General features: G+C 47.3%; 1 protein-coding gene across 1 annotated transcript in view; it reads right to left on the bottom strand.

The window, feature by feature from the left end:
* Positions 1 to 9,565: 9,565 nt before the first annotated feature.
* LOC140395253 (cyclic AMP-responsive element-binding protein 3-like protein 3) overlaps positions 9,566 to 19,664 on the bottom strand; it is a 99,865-nt gene continuing 89,766 nt past the window's right edge. The window contains exons 7-10 of the mRNA XM_072482813.1: positions 18,852 to 18,920; positions 15,278 to 15,362; positions 12,293 to 12,389; positions 9,566 to 11,373 (exon numbers count right to left, since the gene is read on the bottom strand). Of these exons, the coding sequence (XP_072338914.1) occupies positions 11,015 to 11,373; positions 12,293 to 12,389; positions 15,278 to 15,362; positions 18,852 to 18,920 (610 nt within the window). The 3' untranslated portion in view covers positions 9,566 to 11,014. The remainder of the gene's footprint in view (positions 11,374 to 12,292; positions 12,390 to 15,277; positions 15,363 to 18,851; positions 18,921 to 19,664) is intronic.

Genomic DNA, 19,664 nt, shown 5'->3' with positions numbered 1-19,664 from the left:
CGAATCTGAACGAGTTATCTCGGTGCCAATATTTGGTGTCTCGCTGTGTGGGGAGAAGGTCGGGGTCGTCAGTGTAGTTCGGTGGTCGGTGGTGGGGTTTATTCAGGAAAGTGATCATGAAGCGATCACTTGGATCGTAGTCGGAATCGCTGGGTATGGGTCCTGTTGCATGGGGATAGTAGGGAGGGGTGCTGTGGCTATCGTCCGAGCCACAGTTGCTGTCTCTGGTGCTGCAGTCGGTGGCCGTTCTGGGGCAGAGTGTATATTTCGGGGGCGGAGTCGAGGTCGAGTCCATGGCTGGGCTGGACGTGTCGGGGGATGGTAGGGTTACGTTGGTTGTGGGCGGGGCATGGTGTGCTGCGTCGAGCATGACGTGGTGTGAGTGGTTGGACTGTGTTCCATATGCCTTCAGCTGGTTTATATGGAACCACGCAGTCTTACCGTCGGGGTACTTTGTTTTATACACGAAAGGGCTTACTTTGTCCGCAATGGGGTACGGACCCGAGTATTTTGGTGACAGGAATGTGCTGGGGTTATATACAGAGAACATAACTTGCTGTCCTATGCTGTACTCCGTTGCATGCACTGTCTTGTCGAAACAAGCCTTGCTCTGTTTCTTTCTGGAGCCCAATTTTATTGCGGCTGCTAGCTGAGCCGTTTTAACATTTTCCATTAATTGTTCTACTGCTTTCTCACGTGTGAGGGCCGACACTTCGGGGCTGGTCAAGTCCAAACCTAATAAATATTCTGTGCCTTTCATGGCATGGGGCGTCTGGTCATGAGAGTGTGTGGGGTGTAACCTGTGGAAGTAGAAATTGTGTTACGCAAAAACATCAGCACAAAAGGGAGGACTGAGTCCCAAGTGGTGTTGTTCTGCTGGACCATTTTTCTGAGGGTGGATTTTAGGATCCGATTCATGCGCTCCACGATACCACTCGACTGTGGGTGGTATGCTATGTGGAATTTTTGGGTGATGCCAAATATCGTTAGGACGTTCTGCATGACACGTCCTGTAAAATGGGAACCTTGGTCGGATTCAATGCTGCGGGGGAGTCCCCATCTCGTAAAGATGTGGTGGGTCAAAATCTTGGCTGTGGTTTTTGCCGTGTTTGTGCGGGCTGGGAATGCTTCCACCCGTTTCGTAAATGTGTCAATTACCACAAGTACATATTTATAGCCATTCCTGCAAGGGGGCAATGGTCCTATAAAGTCAATCTGGAGGTTAGTCCAGGGGCCATTAACGGGTCGGGTGTGGCTGAGTTGAGCCTTTTTGGCATATCTGTCCGGATTATTCTGGGCACAGAGAAGACAATTCTCGATGTAATGGTTTACATCTTCCTTTAAATTCGGCCACCAACAAAGCTGCTTGAGATGGGCTGTAGTGGGATCGATTCCCTGATGTCCATGACCGTCATGGAACAAACAAATCAGTTGATTCCTGTCCTGTTCACGAACCACATAAAGGGTGTCTTTTAACACCACACCGTCATGTGTGGTCAGTGCATTCTTAAACCTCTCATAGGGAGCTGGATATTTTCCCTTTACAATCTCCTTGAGATTGGTATCCTGCTTCTGGGTCTCCACTAGATCCTCGATCTTTGTCTGTGAGACCTGAACTGCACTCACTGGTGCGCTTTCGGGGGGTGTCCAAAGGTATCCATGCCTGGAACCTGCTTTAGCCAGTGCGTCGGCTTTCACATTTCCAGGGGGGGGAGGAACGATGGTGACTGCGGACTTTGATTATCCCATAAGTCCTGTTCGGGGCTCGCTCTAAGATGTGACGGAGCAATGGGGCTGAGGGGAGGGGTTTTCCGTCTGCGGAAATAAATCCTCTTGCTTTCCACAGGGGCAGGAATTCCGTGAGGTTGTTGCAGACATAGAGGCTGTCCGAGTATATGTGTGCTGGGCTGGGGAAGGAATCTGGGTGTTCCACTATATACGCGATGGCCGCGAGCTCTGTTGCCTGCGCGCCTAAGTGGCCTGGAAGTTTTAACGATATTTGCTCAAGGGCGGGTCCCTGTGCATCCTCGACATAGATACCGCAACCTGTTATGCGCTTCCCATCCAAGACTGTGGCAGATCCATCCACATAGATCTTTATGGGCTCACACGTGTCTGTGTGCTGGGGGCTCTGGGTTGAACTACCTATCCTTCTGGGGGGTGTCTTAGCAATAAAGGGGCCTGTGTTGTGTTGTGGCGAGATAATTTTGCATTCATGGGGGGTTCCGGGGTACTGTAAGTTGTCGGCTAAATAGGTGTGCGTCTTTGTCCTTTTAACAGTGATGTCCCGTCCCTGCAAGAGAAGGGTTCATCTAGCTGCTCTAATCTGACTTACTGTACCGTCCTTGAGTCGTCCGTCCAGTAAAAGTTGGGTGGGGGGTGTGTTCGGTGAGAATTGTAATGGGGTTCAGTCCGGTAATATATGAAAAATACTGCACTGCCCAAAATACTGCGAGCAGGTGCCTCTCACAGGCTGAAAATCCCTGCTCTACAGCATCTAAAAGTCTGGAGGTGTAAGCTACGGGCCTTAACTGGTCGTGCCGTTCCTGGAGGAGCACGGCTGAAAGGGTGCGGTCTGTGGTCGCTACCTCTATGGTGTCAGGGGAAAGCGGGTCTGGAACTTGTCGTGCGGGGGCTGCTATGAGTGCCTGTTTTAAAGAGTCCACAGCATCCGTATGCTGCGGAAGCCATTCCCAGGGGGCTCCTTTCTTTAGGAGGTCTGAGAGGGTGCTGCCTTGCTGGCGAAACCGTCAATGTGGTTTCAGCAGTATCCAACCAGTCTTAAAAACGACCGGAGGGCTGAAACGTTCTGGGGAAGGGGCAATTTAGCAATCGAGTCAATCCTTTTATGCTCGATCTCGCATTTACCATGTGTGATAATTGTTCCCAAATATATCTATATATTTTTTGTCGTGCCCCTGTTCAAAAAAGGGACTAGGGATAACCCTGGGAATTACAGGCCAGTTAGTCTTACTTCGGTGGTAGGCAAAGTAATGGAAAGGGTACTGAAGGATAGGATTTCTGAGCATCTGGAAAGACACTGCTTGATTAGGGATAGTCAGCACGGATTTGTGAGGGGTAGGTCTTGCCTTACAAATCTTATTGAATTCTTTGAGGAGGTGACCAAGCATGTGGATGAAGGTAAAGCAGTGGATGTAGTGTATATGGATTTTAGTAAGGCATTTGATAAAGTTCCCCATGGTAGGCTTATGCAGAAAGTAAGGAGGCATGGGATAGTGGGAAATTTGGCCAGTTGGATAACGAACTGGCTAACCGATAGAAGTCAGAGAGTGGTGGTGGATGGCAAATATTCAGCCTGGATCCCAGTTACCAGTGGCGTACCGCAGGGATCAGTTCTGGGTCCTCTGCTGTTTGTGATTTTCATTAATGACTTGGATGAGGGAGTTGAAGGGTGGGTCAGTAAATTTGCAGATGATACGAAGATTGGTGGAGTTGTGGATAGTAAGGAGGGCTGTTGTCGGCTGCAAAGAGACATAGATAGGATGCAGAGCTGGGCTGAGAAGTGGCAGATGGAGTTTAACCCTGAAAAGTGTGAGGTTGTCCATTTTGGAAGGACAAATATGAATGCGGAATACAGGGTTAACGGTAGAGTTCTTGGCAATGTGGAGGAGCAGAGAGATCTTGGGGTCTATGTTCATACATCTTTGAAAGTTGCCACTCAAGTGGATAGAGCTGTGAAGAAGGCCTATGGTGTGCTCGCGTTCATTAACAGAGGGATTGAATTTAAGAGCCGTGAGGTGATGATGCAGCTGTACAAAACTTTGGTAAGGCCACATTTGGAGTACTGTGTACAGTTCTGGTCGCCTCATTTTAGGAAGGATGTGGAAGCTTTGGAAAAGGTGCAAAGAAGATTTACCAGGATGTTGCCTGGAATGGAGAGTAGGTCTTACGAGGAAAGGTTGAGGGTGCTAGGCCTTTTCTCATTAGAACGGAGAAGGATGAGGGGCGACTTGATAGAGGTTTATAAGATGATCAGGGGAATAGATAGAGTAGACAGTCAGAGACTTTTTCCCCGGGTGGAACAAACCATTACAAGGGGACATAAATTTAAGGTGAAAGGTGGAAGATATAGGAGGGATATCAGAGGTAGGTTCTTTACCCAGAGAGTAGTGGGGGCATGGAATGCACTGCCTGTGGAAGTAGTTGAGTCGGAAACATTAGGGACCTTCAAGCAGCTATTGGATAGGTACATGGATTACGGTTAAATGATATAGTGTAGATTTATTTGTTCTCAAGGGCAGCACGGTAGCATTGTGGATAGCACAATTGCTTCACAGCTCCAGGGTCCCAGGTTCGATTCCGGCTTGGGTCACTGACTGTGCGGAGTCTGCACGTCCTCCCCGTGTCTGCGTGGGTTTCCTCCGGGTGCTCCGGTTTCCTCCCACAATCCAAAGATGTGCAGGTTAGGTGAATTGGCCAATGATAAATTGCCCTTAATGTCCAAATTGCCCTTGGTGTTGGGTGAAGGTGTTGAGTTTGTGTAGGGTGCTCTTTCCAAGAGCCGGTGCAGACTCAAAGGGCCGAATGGCCTCCTTCTGCACTGTAAATTCAATGATAATCTATGATTAATCTAGGACAAAGGTTCGGCACAACATCGTGGGCCGAAGGGCCTGTTCTGTGCTGTATTTTCTATGTTCTATGTTCTATATCACTTTTTCTTCCAAAATCTGGGCCTTTTTGGGGTTGACTTTACAACCGATTGAGTAATAGTTCCAGGAGTTCGGACAGAAGCTCAATGTGCTCTTCCTTGGTGTCTGTCTGCAGTAATAGGTCGTCTACATACTGTACCAGACATTCGGGGCGAGAGAATTTGGCTAAACTATTTGCCAGCTGTCGGTGGAAAATGGAGGGGGAGTTGTGGAAGCCTTGTGGAAGGCATGTCCACGTGTACTGCTGATTTTTAAAAATGAAGGCAAATTCGTACTGGCACGCCTTTGCCAATGGAATGGACCAGAATCCATTACTGACGTCCAAAACCGTAAAGAATCGGGAATTGAGTCCCTGCTTGATCATGGTCTCGGGACTTGTGTCTACTGTGGGGGCTGCTGCGGGGGTGACTTTGTTGAGTTCCCGGTAATCGATGGTCAGTCGCCATGATCCATCGGGCTTTCTCACTGGCCAAATCGGGGCATTATTAGTGGAGGCTACTGATCTAAGTACGCCCTGCTCTCATAAGCTTTTGATTACCTTTGAGATTTCTCCCTCTGCCTCTTGGGGAAATCCATATTGTTTTTGGGGTCTAGGTCAGGTCCTGTTATTTGTATGGAGCCAGTCATCCGTCCACAGTCGTGCTTGTGGGTCGCGAATGCTGCCCTATTCTTTTGCAGAACTGCCCTAACCTGCTTGTCCGTACTAAGCATTGTTGGGTTGAACCAAAATTTGTCTACTGCACTAATTTGTTCATGTACTCTCCTATGTTGAGCGTTGCAGGGGCTCTTGCGGATTTTGCCATCTTCCAGACACTGGATCAAAGGAAAGATTATGGGAATTCATGAAATCGATTCCCAGAATGTGTTCTGCTGTGTGGGGCAGGTCAACTAAAACCACGTGGTGCTTGGTGGTAATGTTACCGATTTGAATGGGTACAGGGGGTGTGATGTGTCCCTGCTGTCAGTGGCCTGTAAAGCCGCTGAGGGTGATAGTGGCTGTAGTGGGCCACGTGTATTTTTGAAACAAGGTGGAGGAATTTATTGTGGTGTGGGACCCTCCTGTGTCCCAGAGAAATTCGATGGGCAGTCCCCGAATTTTCGCTGCAACAACCGGTCGTCCGGACCTATCCCAAAGGGTGTCGCAGACCCAATTGGGGGAGCCCGTACACCGTCAGTCCATTCCGGTCAAGTCCGTCTGTTCTGAACGGACGCTAACGCTATGAATGGGCTCTGTCTTTTTCTTAATCAGAGTGCCCGTCGGCTGGGCTCTCTGTGGTTTTTTAGGGGCATTGCACTCTCTTGCGAAGTGTCCCAACTGTCTGCAGTTGTAACACTCCTGTGACTTGGATGTGGGGCTGCTCTTTCCTTCATTCACCCATGCGGGGTTCTGGTGGGTTTTCTTTACTGCCTGCATATCTGCGCCGGCCTGCTTTTCCTCAGTATTCTTAACTGCGGGTTTACTTTGAACAGATTGCTCCCAAGGGCGGGACAATTTATTCACTACCCACTTCTCGTTATTGGCCTCCTCTGAGAGATCATAACTCGCGCAGGCTTTCTGTCCTGTTTCTGTGGCATGGGAGATAACGGTGCGGGTCCATTTGGCCATGTTGTCTGGGGACAAATGGGCACGGTCTAAGTCTCCAAAGACTGCTGCAAAGTGAATCCACAGGCATCCAGCAAACGCTGTGGGGTGTTCGGATTTCTTTTGCCTACATTTGTTGAGGCCATCTACGGGGTCACCCCAGTTATACCCGATCACATCCATTTCTGCAAGGGTGCCTCCTCCTACATTCTGTGGGTAGGGGAGGGCTGCTGCTACTGAAGGGTCTAAACATAAAACTGTGAGCTTTACATGCTCTCGCTCATCCAGGCCATACATGGTCGCCTAATGCTTGACTGTGGCAAAGAAATGGTGGGGGTCTGAGGTGGGGATGAACGGTGTGATCTTCTCGCACGCGTCCCGTAATTGGGTCACGGTTAAGGGGGTGGAATATAGAAATTCTGCATCGTCTGATGTGGCTGTGCGGTGGGTGGTTACTGGGTTCATTGGAGCTTGAACTATCTGCAGTGTAGGGGGTTGGGGCGCTTTTCGCTGTTGTGGCTTTCCCTGCGCACATGTTCCCTGAATATATCTCTGCGCTGTTTCATTCAATTCTTCCCAATCAGGGCAGTCTTCCTGATCTAATCTTTCTCCAAAGGTTTCCTGAAAATCTTTTTGAACAGAAAGCAGTGATTGCAGCTCTGCAATCTGCTTCCGGCACTTTGTGTGGTCTAATGTGCTTTGTCTTTGTTCTGTGGTGGCAGCATGGAGTGCTCTTAATGCTGCCTTGAGGTCACTACACTGTTTTTGTAATGCCTCTACCTGTTTTTCCATTTCTTCTCGTACCAGGACTGCACGTTGCGTGTCCTGATAGGCATTTTCATATTGAGACTGGAAGCTGCTTAAGTGCGCCAGACAAGACTGGTGTGCCCTTTTGGTGTCATCCACCTCTCCATCTTTTGCTGCCAATTTCCTTCTTAAGTCTAAATTCGCCTTTTCTACCTCGCTTACATCGACTTTACTCATCCGATGTATGCCCTCAACTTCTTTCCGGAGCGTCCTAACAACCTCCTCTGTGCCTCGCAATTGTGCCAAGCAGGACACGATTGCCATCGGCTTGCGAGCTTTCCCCAAGCTCTTTTTGTGGATTTCGCTCAGGCTCTCCCACCAAGTATGTCCTGTACTCCCGGGACCTGATTCCTCGTTATCACAGAATTCATTCCAAAGGGGCCATCCTTTCGCTTTGAGATATTTCCTGATCTCTCCCTCCCAGATGGGACATTGTCCCACTCTACTGCTGCTGGTCGCTGCAACCGCAAATTCCTCGGGGTTCATGAGGCGCTGTATTGCCTGCATTGCCATCTTTCCTATCCGAATGCTTCTTTTAAATTTGGGACAGGGGTATTAAGGCGGTGCTGTAAATACGGGTACGGCTTTCGCTACTTTCCGAAATACATACTACCGACAGTTTTGACGTAACAAAAAATCTATCAGTTTTACCTTATCGCCCTGTTAGTTACGCATGCATACACACACTTCCGAATTATGACTATTTATCAGAACTGCTTGAACACTTGTGGTTTTCTGTTTCCAATTGGATCTCTAATTCAAATTCTGGGTTCTCCCGGAGTGGTTTCCCGCTTCTAGATCGGGTCCCATCAGGATGTCGCCAAATAATGTTGCTGATTTTGTCTAAGTTTAATTGCTCTGTTTTATCACCTTTGCTCTTGAGTCGCCAGGTATCCTCATGATACCGCCACGTGGTTCAAATCCGAGTAATGATCAATAATCCAATACACCGCTTAGTAAGATTTAAATCAGATCACATTTATTATACACAGTAATCACTACTCATGCATAAATTCTACGTCTCAGCTACTTCTACAGCTAACAGGCCAATACTTAATTTGGAACTGGCCCACCAGGTCAAGGAAACAAATGGCCTTTTGTTCGGGTTCTGAGCCTGCGGGACTCGAAGTTGGTACAGATTGGTAGCTAGGAGCGCCTATCTCGTAGCGAGCGTTGAAGTAAGACTTACTGGATATCGGCGGCGGCTGAACCGGTCACTGTCAAGGGTTGGTTCGCGTTGCTGAGTGACCCGGTCAAGAAGAACGGTTTGAACTTGGGCTTAATTCTGATAGTCCCCAGGGGCTTCCCGCCTTTCGGGGCGGACCCTGTACCTGGTCCCAAGTGATTGGACTTTGTCCTAATCACTTGGTTCGATTTTCTCCAATGCTGCAGCGGTTCCCTGATCGATGGGCGGTCCTGAGGTGGTCGTTCACCTCCTTTTGTGTAGGCTTCTGCTGGCGCCAAAGAGTCTGGTTTGGCTTTGTGTGTCTAAATGTTGCTCATTGTTCCCGGGGATTGCTCATTAGTATGCAGATGGCTGGTGTTTTGTTGTGCTGATGGTTGCTGGTATCGATCTTGTCTGGCCTTTCCAGAGGTAAATACACAGTCAACCTGCAGCTGCTTGTTTGTGTCCTGTTGGCTGACTTTCCCATCAGCCTTTGCCGTTCTCCATTTTAAATCGGGAGTTCGCCATTTTAACTGGCTACAGTAACAGACGGAAAACCATCATGTGAATGTTGGCTCTTCCTTTATCTTTGGAGGCAGTTCCTCCCACCCACCGCCCCCCCCCCCCCCCACCCACCCCTTCCCCCTGAGCATAACGGACCTGTGAACTGACCAGTTCATGTGGTGAACATCAATTGACTGAGTTCCTTTAAGAGAGAGCAGGACTTGTTTCTGGCTGGGGTGGATCTCAACTCATAAAAGACGTAGGTACTTCACAGAGCTGTCAGGGCCTGAGTGAACTTCTGGTCACCTGAGGGAGCCTAAGTGAAATCATTTGTCCCCCAAATTGACCCACAATTTATCCACTTTTTTGTCTCTTTCAAGAGATCGCATCAGTCTGGGAAGGGTGGTGAGCGTCACATGGTGGACCACATCTGTGTGGGACAGATCAGATGTTCCAATTAACTTTTTCTTCATATTTCATGTGTTCATAACAACACATCGAGGACACTTTGTCTCTTCCTTGGTTATCTGTGTTCTATGTTTTGAGTATTACAGAACTACTGTCTGGAAATTATTGTTGGAAATATTAAGAGTATTAGTTGGCAAATGTTTTGCATATTTGAATGATGTTCTACTATTCTACTGCAGGCAATAACACAATGAATATAATTCTCCATCAAAATTGAGCAATGTCATGTGAAGCATCATGATAATACCACCAGTAGCCATTTTGGAGATTATGAGGCAAAAATTTCAAGATTGTTAATTATCTTATGGTTTCCACTGAGGTGGAAGTGCTAAATGGGGGTCAGAAGGGTGATAAATAAATCCACAAATATATTTTTATAGATCTATGAAATTTTAATCATTTGCATTCATTCTGTTTGTTGCAGTGAAATCTTTACAAAAAACAAATCAGTTCAATGGCCATCAACTAAATGATATTGTGGAAAATCATTGTATAAAAGCAGCGACCACAACATGAAAATGTGATACGAGAGCTGCAGGGTGGAGGAAGCAGAGGGCAATGTGAAGAGGCAAGGCAGTCGTTAGCAAGACAGGGTGGATGTCAAAGGATGAGAATGACAAGAGTTGGCGATATGTGGGAAGTGGTGAGGGGGATGGCAAAAGGGACTGGGGTCTATAATTGGCTTTGCAATCCCTGGTCGAAGGTGAGGAAACAGTCAGCTCACTTGAGAGGATCGGGTGAGGAGAGCTCATTCAACCCAGTCTGGAGAAACCTCTAGCGCTCCCCATCACAGCTTCCAACCTCAGTCAGCTTCCTCTCATAGCTTAGGTGCTCAAGTTAAAAATGGAGTCAGATGCCTGGAGGTCAACCTTTTTCCATCCAAACGTGTGCCAGAACATCACCATCTTTTGGGGAAGCAACAACAACAATTATAAAGAATTGAACCACGTGGGGTGGACAGGCTCAGAAAATGCAAAGCTCAGATACATGAACCAGGGAGAAAAGCTAATTCACCAATGCAGCATCACCATGATGGTCCAGAACTCTGGATCACACTGCTGATTCAGCCGCAAGAAAAGGTAAACAAGATCATTATCATTACACCGGGGCGGCAGGTAGCACAGTGGTTAGCACTGTTGCTTCACAGCTCCAGGGTCCCAGGTTCTATTCCTGGCTTGGGTCACTGCCTGTGCGGAGTTTGCACGTTCTCCCCGTGTCTGCGTGGGTTTCCTTCGGGTGCTCCGGTTTCCTCCCACAGTCCAAAGATGTGCAGGTTAGATGGATTGGGCATTCTAAATTGCCCTTAGTGTCCAAAATGGTTCGGTGGGGTTACTGGGTTACAGGGATAGGGTGGAGGTGTGGGCTTAAGTAGGGTGCTCTTTCCAAGGGCTGGTGCAAACTCGATGGGCCAGGTAGCCTCCTTTTGCACTCAAAATTCTATAAAGTGTAATTGTACTCATTTTGCTCGACTAACTGTTGTTAACGCTGTGATAATTTTTGAAAAGTGTCAATTAATATACTGAGTATTAATACTATGGAGCAGGGACTGTTCATATTAATGTAATTAAAACTGATATTTATGTTTTTAAAAATTAAAATATGTACATTGTACCCAGTTAGAGCCAAGATACGGCAGATCGGGCAATCCGGACTTTACAATACAGCTAATTTGAGAGAATGGGGCTGTTTCTAATGTGCAAGGGAAAACTGGTACAATGTATTCGGATGGAACAATGTAAATCTTATTCCAATCTTCAGTGCTTAATCAGTCATGGCTCTTTCCCCCTTTAAACATCAACAAGTAAGAAAAGTTCCAAATTATAAAAGCTCCTCCATTTCATCTCCATGGTCAGGAGTCAGTTCAGTCCACGGTGAATGTCCGAGTCCATGTTCTGCAATATGGTCTTCAGGATTGAGATCTTCAAGGACTGTGATATTCTTGGCAATGGCACCAGTCCTCAATGAAGAGTGGGACCTGTTTGGCAAGAGACTCTCAATATCACCAGTGAGTTCTTTGCCATTCACTGTTTGGTCTTCTTTGTTAGATGTGTCACTGCTCTCCAAAGTAAGCTGGTCACTCCAATCTAAATTCTCCTCTCCTGCAGCATGGTCGTGAGGACTGGCCAACATATGAAGCACCCGGGATGATCCCAGATCATGCAGAGACCTGGAAAATACTGCAAAGACAATCAATGTTATAGTTTTTGAACTCTTCAGATAGAGATACAGTAGCCATTTAGTTAAAACGGGCCACTTTATTGAGTGTCAGTGGAGTTACTGATTCCACTGTGACCCCAACATGTAGGGAGACCAATAGCTTTTAAAAGGAAATGTAAATTTCAAATTGATAGCTGAAAGGATGACACAACAGAATGTCAGGTTTTAAAGTGTTTACTGTAATAAAAGACTAAAAGAATTATTGGCTATGCATTATTTTTGTAAACAACTAATATTTTAAACCATGGAACAGAATACCCCCACCTTCTTATTTTTAGCACAACTGAAAAAGCTCATTTTGCAGGTGTATATTACCCACTCGTTAAGTAGATATTCAATTCTCCAGAAATCAGACCAAAGCTCCTGATGTCTTACTTTCTCAGCTTGGTAACTTCCAACCCCAGAACTGTCTTTCACCATGACAGTATTACTGGAGATCTTCCATCTCACTCAAGCTAGGCAAATCTTCCAGCTTCATTTTAACATCCTCACAAATTTGCTCTTCTGATTCTGAGTGTGGGCTCCCACCCAAAATTCCAATGCAGTGAACCATAAAAGCTTTCACCTCCAGCTATCTCTCAAGACATGGCAGACTAACCTGTCTGGGATATTCAATGATATCTTACGACAGCTTCACAATGATTTCCTCTGTACCCTTCCCACTTGAAGCACATCACCATGGCACAAGAGCAGGTTAAGTTTACAAGGGGATGCCTACTATCGTGTACTTTTTTAAACAGCGATATGCCATGTGATCAGGTTTTTGCCCAAGGACATAAATCAAATTGAGAGTTCTGTCTTTTGCTCTTCATGAGTGTCTGGTGTTGGAGTATTATCCTAACCACCTGATGTTAAGCTAATCTGGATATAAATACTAACCTCGTACAGGAGTGAAGTCATCTTCCTTTGCACCTTTACTGGTGCCGAACGAACTGAAGCTGGGGAAAATAATCAGGGCAAATGATAACATCAGCACCTGGAAAGAGAAAAGACCAAATGTCACACGGCTGACGTTGACACTAACGATGTTCTTCGCCTTAAAGGAACAGTGTTTTCAAGGGACAGTTTCTTGAAGAGTCAGTGGGGCAAATTTAATGCGGGGGAGGAGGGGGTGGGAAGATAATGCTTGCTTGACATTAGAAAAGTTATTCACAAAGCAACCAACTTCCAAAAAGGCAACTCCACAGTGATATCATGCTGCTGGTGCAAACCCAAGCAGAGAGCGGGACGTCCATCCCTCAGTGGGAGGAAGCCCTGCCAATCTGAATGGCTGGCAGCTCTAACAGATCCAACAGCACAAGAACCCAGGACCACAAGTCGTCTCATGATGAAGGGAACAATGGGTGCCAGATTCGGGTAAAGCTGGGACTTTGGGTGCGGAAGGATCGGGTACCCTAAAGAGAGGTATCAAGGGGGCATGGGGGTGTCAGATGTTGGAGTCCAGCTGGGAGGCGCAAAGGGTGACTTTGTCATGGGGGAGGGAAAAGGAGCCCCAGATGTGCAAGGGGCACCCCCTCCCACAAAGGATGCAACCCCCTTCCAAAAATTGTTCATTTCAGATGGTGAAACAGAGAAAACAGGAGCATGGAGGAGGCCATTTAGCCCTTCGAGCCTGCTCTGCCAGTTATTATGATCATACCTTATCATCCAACCCAATAATCTGATCCCACCTTCCCCCCATATCATTTGATCTCCTTCGCCCTAAGTGCTATATCTAACTGCATTTTAAAACATACAATGTTTTGGCCTCAACTTCTTTCTGTGGCAATGAATTCCTCAGGCTCACCACTCTCTGGGTGAAGATATTTCTCTTCATCTCTATCCTAAATGGTTTACCCCGTTATCCACAGACTGTGACCCTTGGTTCTGGACACACCCACCATTGGGGACTTCCTTCTTGCATTTACCCTGTCTAGCCCTGTTAGAATTTTATAGGTTTCTATGAGATCCCCCCCTCATTCTTCTGAACTCCAGCGAATACAATCCTAACCCATTCAATCCCTCCTCACGCATCAGTCCTGCTATCCCAGGAATCAGTCTGGTAAACCTTCTCTGCATTCCCTCTGGAGCAAGCACATCCTTCCTCAGATAAGGTGATCAAAACTGCACACAGTATTCCAGGTGCGGCCTCAACCAAGCCCCTGTATAATTGCAGCAAGACATCCCTATTCGGTTATTCTCGCAATGAAGGCCAACATACCATTTGCCTTCTTTACGACCTGCTGCACCATGTTTACCTTCAGTGACTGGTGTACGAGGGCACCCAGGTCTCATTGCCCTCTCCTAAGTTATGGTCATTCAGATAATAATCTGCCTTCCCATTTCTGCTTCCTAAGTAGATATCCTCGCATTTTCCAAATTATATTGCATCTACCATTCATTTGCCTAATTATGCAACTTGTCCAAATCAGACAGAAGGGTCTCTGCATCCTCCTCACAGCTCACCCTCCCACCCAGCTTTGTGTCATCTGCAAATTTGAAGATATTACATTTAGTTCCCTCATCTAAATCTTTAATATATATTGTGACTCGTTGGAGTCCTCGCACCGATCCTTGCAGTGCCCCACTAGTCACTTCCTGCCATTTGGAAAAAGACCCATTTATTCCTTCTCTTTTTTTCCTGTCTGCCAACCTATTTTTCTATCCATCTCAATACACTACCCCTAATCCCAGGTGTTTTATTTTACACGCTAATCTCTGTGGGGCATTGCCGAATGCCTTCTGAAAGTCCAAATAAACCAAATAGACTGGCTCCCTCTCATCAAGTCTACTGGTTACATCCTCAAAGAATTCCAGTAGATTTGTCAATCATGATTTCCCTTTCGTAAACCATGCTGACTCTGTCCAATCCTGCCACTGTTTTCCAAGTTCTCTAAGTGCTATAAAATCTTAGATAATAAATTCTAGAATGTTCTCCACTACCGACATCAGGCTGATTGGTCTCTAATTCCCTGGTTTCTCTCTACCTCCCTTTTGAAATAGTGGGGTTAAATAAGCTACCCTCCAATCTGTGGGAATTGTTCCAGAGTCTATAGAATTTTGGAAGTTGACCACCAATGTATCCACTATTTCTAACAGTAGATTCTCCATGTCAAATGTATTATGATGTGTGCAGTATAATATTCAGATCAATGAGTTTGTTAACAAGCTCAGTTTCCTGTTAATGATTTTTTTTTTTTTTAAATGGCGAGTAGGCTGTTGACTTTGGGGCTCATCTGCCGAGCATATTATGGAAAACCATAGTTTTGACCCCAAGCCATCACACTGGGTTTTATGTATGTGTGGGATGGCAGTGGTCCCGATTTAAAATCCCAGCCTGTTTCCCTGTTGCAAAGGCACACAGTAACGCCAGAATTAAGAGCTGCCATTTTCCTTTCTCTGTTTGCCTCCTTAAAACTGCTGGTTCCTTACAGAGAGGCGGAAGGGCGGGGGGGGGGGGGGGGGGGCATGGTTGCAGCATCTCGATTTCATGATGCTATCATCCCATTGATACCGCAATGCCATCCATTAGAAACTGCTGCCTAGCCACAGGTGTGACTATGGTAACACCATTTTAGCCACATGTGCTGACATACAATAGAAGTAACTTTTCTCCATCTCTGAATGTATTTAGTTAATTAATAAGCATCTACCACAGTTTGGTAACAATAGAAGCAAATCAGCTGCTGTGATTGGTAACAAGGATGAAATTGGACATGGGCCTGGACCACAAAATAGGCAGAAGCACATTGGTCGCTTGTTAATATGACCGACTGATATTCTGTCTGTTGAAGTGAATGGAAGTGATTGTTGGGCTGAGGGTAGAATAGGTGCCAAATGTGATTCAGTTTGTTTTGCATCATCATGACGCGCCCAGTAACATACCATGATGCAGGTGCCAGTTTGAGCAGTCTTGCCTGTTGAATGCATGACCAGCATTTGGAGTTTTCTCAGTTGCTGAAGTAATGTCCTATGAGAAGGAAGCAGTGTGTAGAAAATTTTAGTTTGTGTTAATTCTCCCAGACAATACCTGTCGTAGCCTATCAGGGAACATACTGGAATATCTAGGGGCAAAAATGTATTCTCAATGAGATTAATGATACAACTCTCCTCCGCCAACTAAATCAGATCCGATCGGAACCCATTCAAAGTCCACCTACTTGCGCAGTATTAAAAGCAGGCACAGATGCACTGAACCAGGGAACACATCTGTCTTGTCAAGCTTGCTGATGTGTTCAGCCTTTTTATTTTAAATCTGCAGCTATCCTGTGCTGTTTTGGGCGCCAGTCGGCGGACATCGCGCCGTTTCGGGAGAATTTCGCCCCATATTCTGAACCAGAAACCCACTACTGATGGCAAACAAAGGTTGGGAATATATGACTGAGCAATAGACATGACTATATCTGAACATTTTCTGCACTGTAGGACCCACAGCATCTGTTGCACAATTGCACAGAAGATCATGGGCGTCATTCTCCGACCCCCCGCCGGGTTGGAGAATCGCCGGGGGCTGCCGTGAATCCCGCCCCCGCCGGCTGCCGAAGTCTCCGGTACCGGATATTCGGCGGGGGCGGGAATCGGGCCGCGCCGGTTGGCGGGCCCCCCCGCTCGACTCTCCGGCCCGGATGGGCCGAAGTCCCGCCGATAAATTGCCTGTCCCGCCAGCGTAAATTAAAGCACCTATTTACCGGCGGGACAAGGCAGCGTGGGTGGGCTCCGGGGTCCTGGGGGGGGGCGCGGGGCGATCTGGCCCCAGGGGGTGTCCCCATGGTGGCCTGGCCCGCGATCGGGGCCCACCGATCCGCGGGCGGGCCTGTGCCGTGGGGGCACTCTTTCCCTTCCGCCTCCGCCACGGCCTCCACCATGGTGGAGACGGAAGAGACTCCGGCGTCGGCCTAGCCCCTCAATGTTGGGGCTCGGCCCCCAAAGATGCGGAGCATTCCGCACCTTTGGGACGGCGCGATGCCCGTCTGATTGGCGCCGTTTTGGGCGCCAGTCGGCGGACATCGCGCCGTTTCGGGAGAATTTCGCCCCATATTCTGAACCAGAAACCCACTACTGATGGCAAACAAAGGTTGGGAATATATGACTGAGCAATAGACATGACTATATTCAGAGAAAAATCTAGGGCCAGTGATACAGGAAAGTGTCTATAACAGGGAAAGATAAAAGTTGCGCATCCCCTTAGCCCCCATTCGATTTAAATATACGTTACCTCAACAGCTCAATCCAGTCATATTAACAAGTTTTAACCTCCCTAGTGACCTTTCTGGAGTCTTTGACCACTCACCGACCTTCTCCAATTACTACCCAGTTCAGTAGGACCTCACTTACATTGTTCCACTCTGACTAATTCAGTCATGGTTAGAGCATCTCCAGTAATTACTTCTCTTCTCGGCGCCCCACTTGCCCCAAGGATCTGTTCTTGGCTAAAACCCCCCCATGTCCCCATTCACATGCTGCTCCTTAGTGTTATCACCTGCCGGCATGGGCTCAGCTTCCACATGTTATGTGATGGACACCCTGTTCTACATCTCGACCACTTCCCATGACCTCTCCACAACCTCTGTGTTGTTCGACTGAAGCCATTGCTTTGGCCCCATCACAAGCTCCCTGCACTTGGCACTGAATCCACCCACTCTCCAGACACATCAAGCTCCATACTCCATATCATCTGAATCACAAAAAAACCTATATCCATATTTCTCACCGCTGCCCCTGCCTCCAAACAACTGCGGCTGAAACTCTCATTCATACCTTTGTCACCTCAAAACTCCATTACTTGAATCCTCTTCCAGCTAACTTCCCATCTCCCATTCTTCATAAACATCAGCTCATTCAAATCTCTGTTGTTCACTTCCGTCCTTCCCCAAGTCCCTTTCACACATCACCCTAGTCTTCAATGACTTACATCGGCTCCCAATTCCCACACACCCCCAATACCTTACCCTCTTCACGGTCTCACTCCTCACAACCCTACAATTCCCCGGCCCTCCAAACTCTGTGCCCATTTAAATTTGGAATCCCTCCTCTCTTTCGTCACCTCACTATCTGATGCTGTGTCTTCAGCTGTTCAGGTCCCACATTCCAGAATTCTCTTCCTAAATCCCTACACATCATTAACTCCTTCTACCTTTAAGATCCTCCTTAAAACCCATCTCTTTGGTCAAGATGTTAAGGCCTTCTAATACCTCCCTTGTCTTGGAATCCATTTTTGGCTACTGGCAAAGTACCTTTAGATGTTTGTGGATGTTAAAAGTATTATATAAATGCAAGTTATTGTTGGTTTACCTACGAGGCATTTACACCTGGTGAAACTTGGTTTTAATAAAACCCACTAAAGGACTAATCTAACCAGCAAGAATAAAATAACAGGAGGATGTAAGGCAGTTTGAACTGCAATTAGGCCATTGGTATTCACTGGGCTGCCTGCGTTCGCCTTTCCTGAGCCCCATCTGACAATGTCAACCCAGGCCATTTTTTGCACCATAGTACGATGATGAACTGACTGCAGCTCCCAAACTGTGGTTCGCGACTGCACAAACAATTGGAGTTACAGAATCATATTGCACAAAGAAGGCCATTCCGCCCACCATGCCACCACGCTTGTGCCAACTCTTTGAAAGAGCAATTCAATTAGTCCCATGCCTGAGCTCTTTACCCATAACCCTCAGATTTTACAGGTATGCCTGTGCTGCTCCATGTCAAATGGTGCAAGAACATAACTCAGGGGGGATTAATAATATTTTCCCCAGGGATTGGAACAGGATATTCCTATTTTATTTGCAACGGGATGTTGTGGCGTGTTTCTCGTCCTCCGAGGCAACTGTGCTGACTATATAGCAAAGGCTCTGGCGGGGCAACACCAGGATTGGCTCTCAGTATCCACGAGACGCACACTCATGATTTGTTTCTTGTTATGGTTTTGAGGGAGTGGCCTAAGGGACTGAGCTCTGAGGCACCAGCACTGCCAGCATCAGAGCCTCCTCTCACAACTCGTTCCACCTTCCTGCTCTCACAACTCTTCCCAACCTTCACCCCACTCTTATGTAACTCAATCAAAATGTTTCAATAACACATTTGGCCCTCATTATTTTTCTGGTGATTACCACTGAGTAAGATGATCTCTATCTTACTGAAGACCAGCTTTGGGATTTGATGGAATACCAATAGCTGGGCTACACTGTCACGCTGTCTCCAAATGTCCTGAAGCCCCAATTTGATGCTGTCATCACCTTCCACAGAGGATGTTCTTAGGATCCAAACCGATTGCTGAAGTCAAAACCAAGACATACCTTTTCTTTATTGAGAAAGTTAATTGACTTGTTCAGTCTCACAGCTCCCCTCCCACACAACCCATTGTCCCAGCTATCCCCGATTGACATGTGCTCGATAATACCTATTACCTGTTCCTCTTAACAATGTAATTAACAAGGTATTAACAGAAGAGACCACTTACGTATTCTGCTTCTCCAGACGGATGACTTTTCTCTGCAGCTCATAGTTCTGGGCCGTGCAGGCTGCCATCCTAAAGGTGAAACAGAAATAACACAAGAGTATGCCAAATATAATAGAGAACACTGAGCAACTCCAATATAATAGAAAGGACTGCAACCAGAATGTAGCAGAGGTCTGAGCGCACATGAACTTTGTCTATTTTGCCCGACCACGTGCCTGAACATCAACCTCAGAAGAATTGGGAGTTGGGATGAGAGGAGGCATTTTCAGGATGACAACCTGTAACTAGTGGAGTGCCACAGGGATCAATGCTGGCCCCATAATTATTTACAATATAATAATTACTTCGATGAGGGAAGTGAACGTACTATTGCCAAGTTTGTGGATGACACAGAAATAGGTTGGAAAGCAAGTGGTGAGGATGACACAAAGAGGGATACGGGCAGATTAGGTGAGTGGGCAAAAATGTGGCAGATGGAATATAGGGTGGGATTCTGTGATCCTGAGGCTAACTGTTGACGCTGTCGGAAACGCAGTTGCGTTTCTCGACGGCGTCAACACGGCCTCAGGATCAGCAATTCTGGCCCCTACAGGGGGCCAGCACGGCACTGGAGCGGTTCACGCTGCTCCAGCTGCTGATCCTGGCGTGAACTGGGCGCCGCTGGATCCACGCATGCGCAGTGGCTTCCTTCAACGCGCCGGCCTCGACGCAACATGGCACAGGACTACAGGGGCCGCCGCGGAAGAAAGGAGGCCGCCAGCACGAGAGGCCGGACCGCCGATCGGTGGGCCCCGATCGCGGGCCAGGCCACAC

Source organism: Scyliorhinus torazame, chromosome 18 (assembly GCF_047496885.1).
Source record: "Scyliorhinus torazame isolate Kashiwa2021f chromosome 18, sScyTor2.1, whole genome shotgun sequence".
In the NCBI taxonomy this organism is placed as follows: domain Eukaryota; kingdom Metazoa; phylum Chordata; class Chondrichthyes; order Carcharhiniformes; family Scyliorhinidae; genus Scyliorhinus; species Scyliorhinus torazame.
This window is presented reverse-complemented; position numbering and strand designations above follow the sequence as displayed.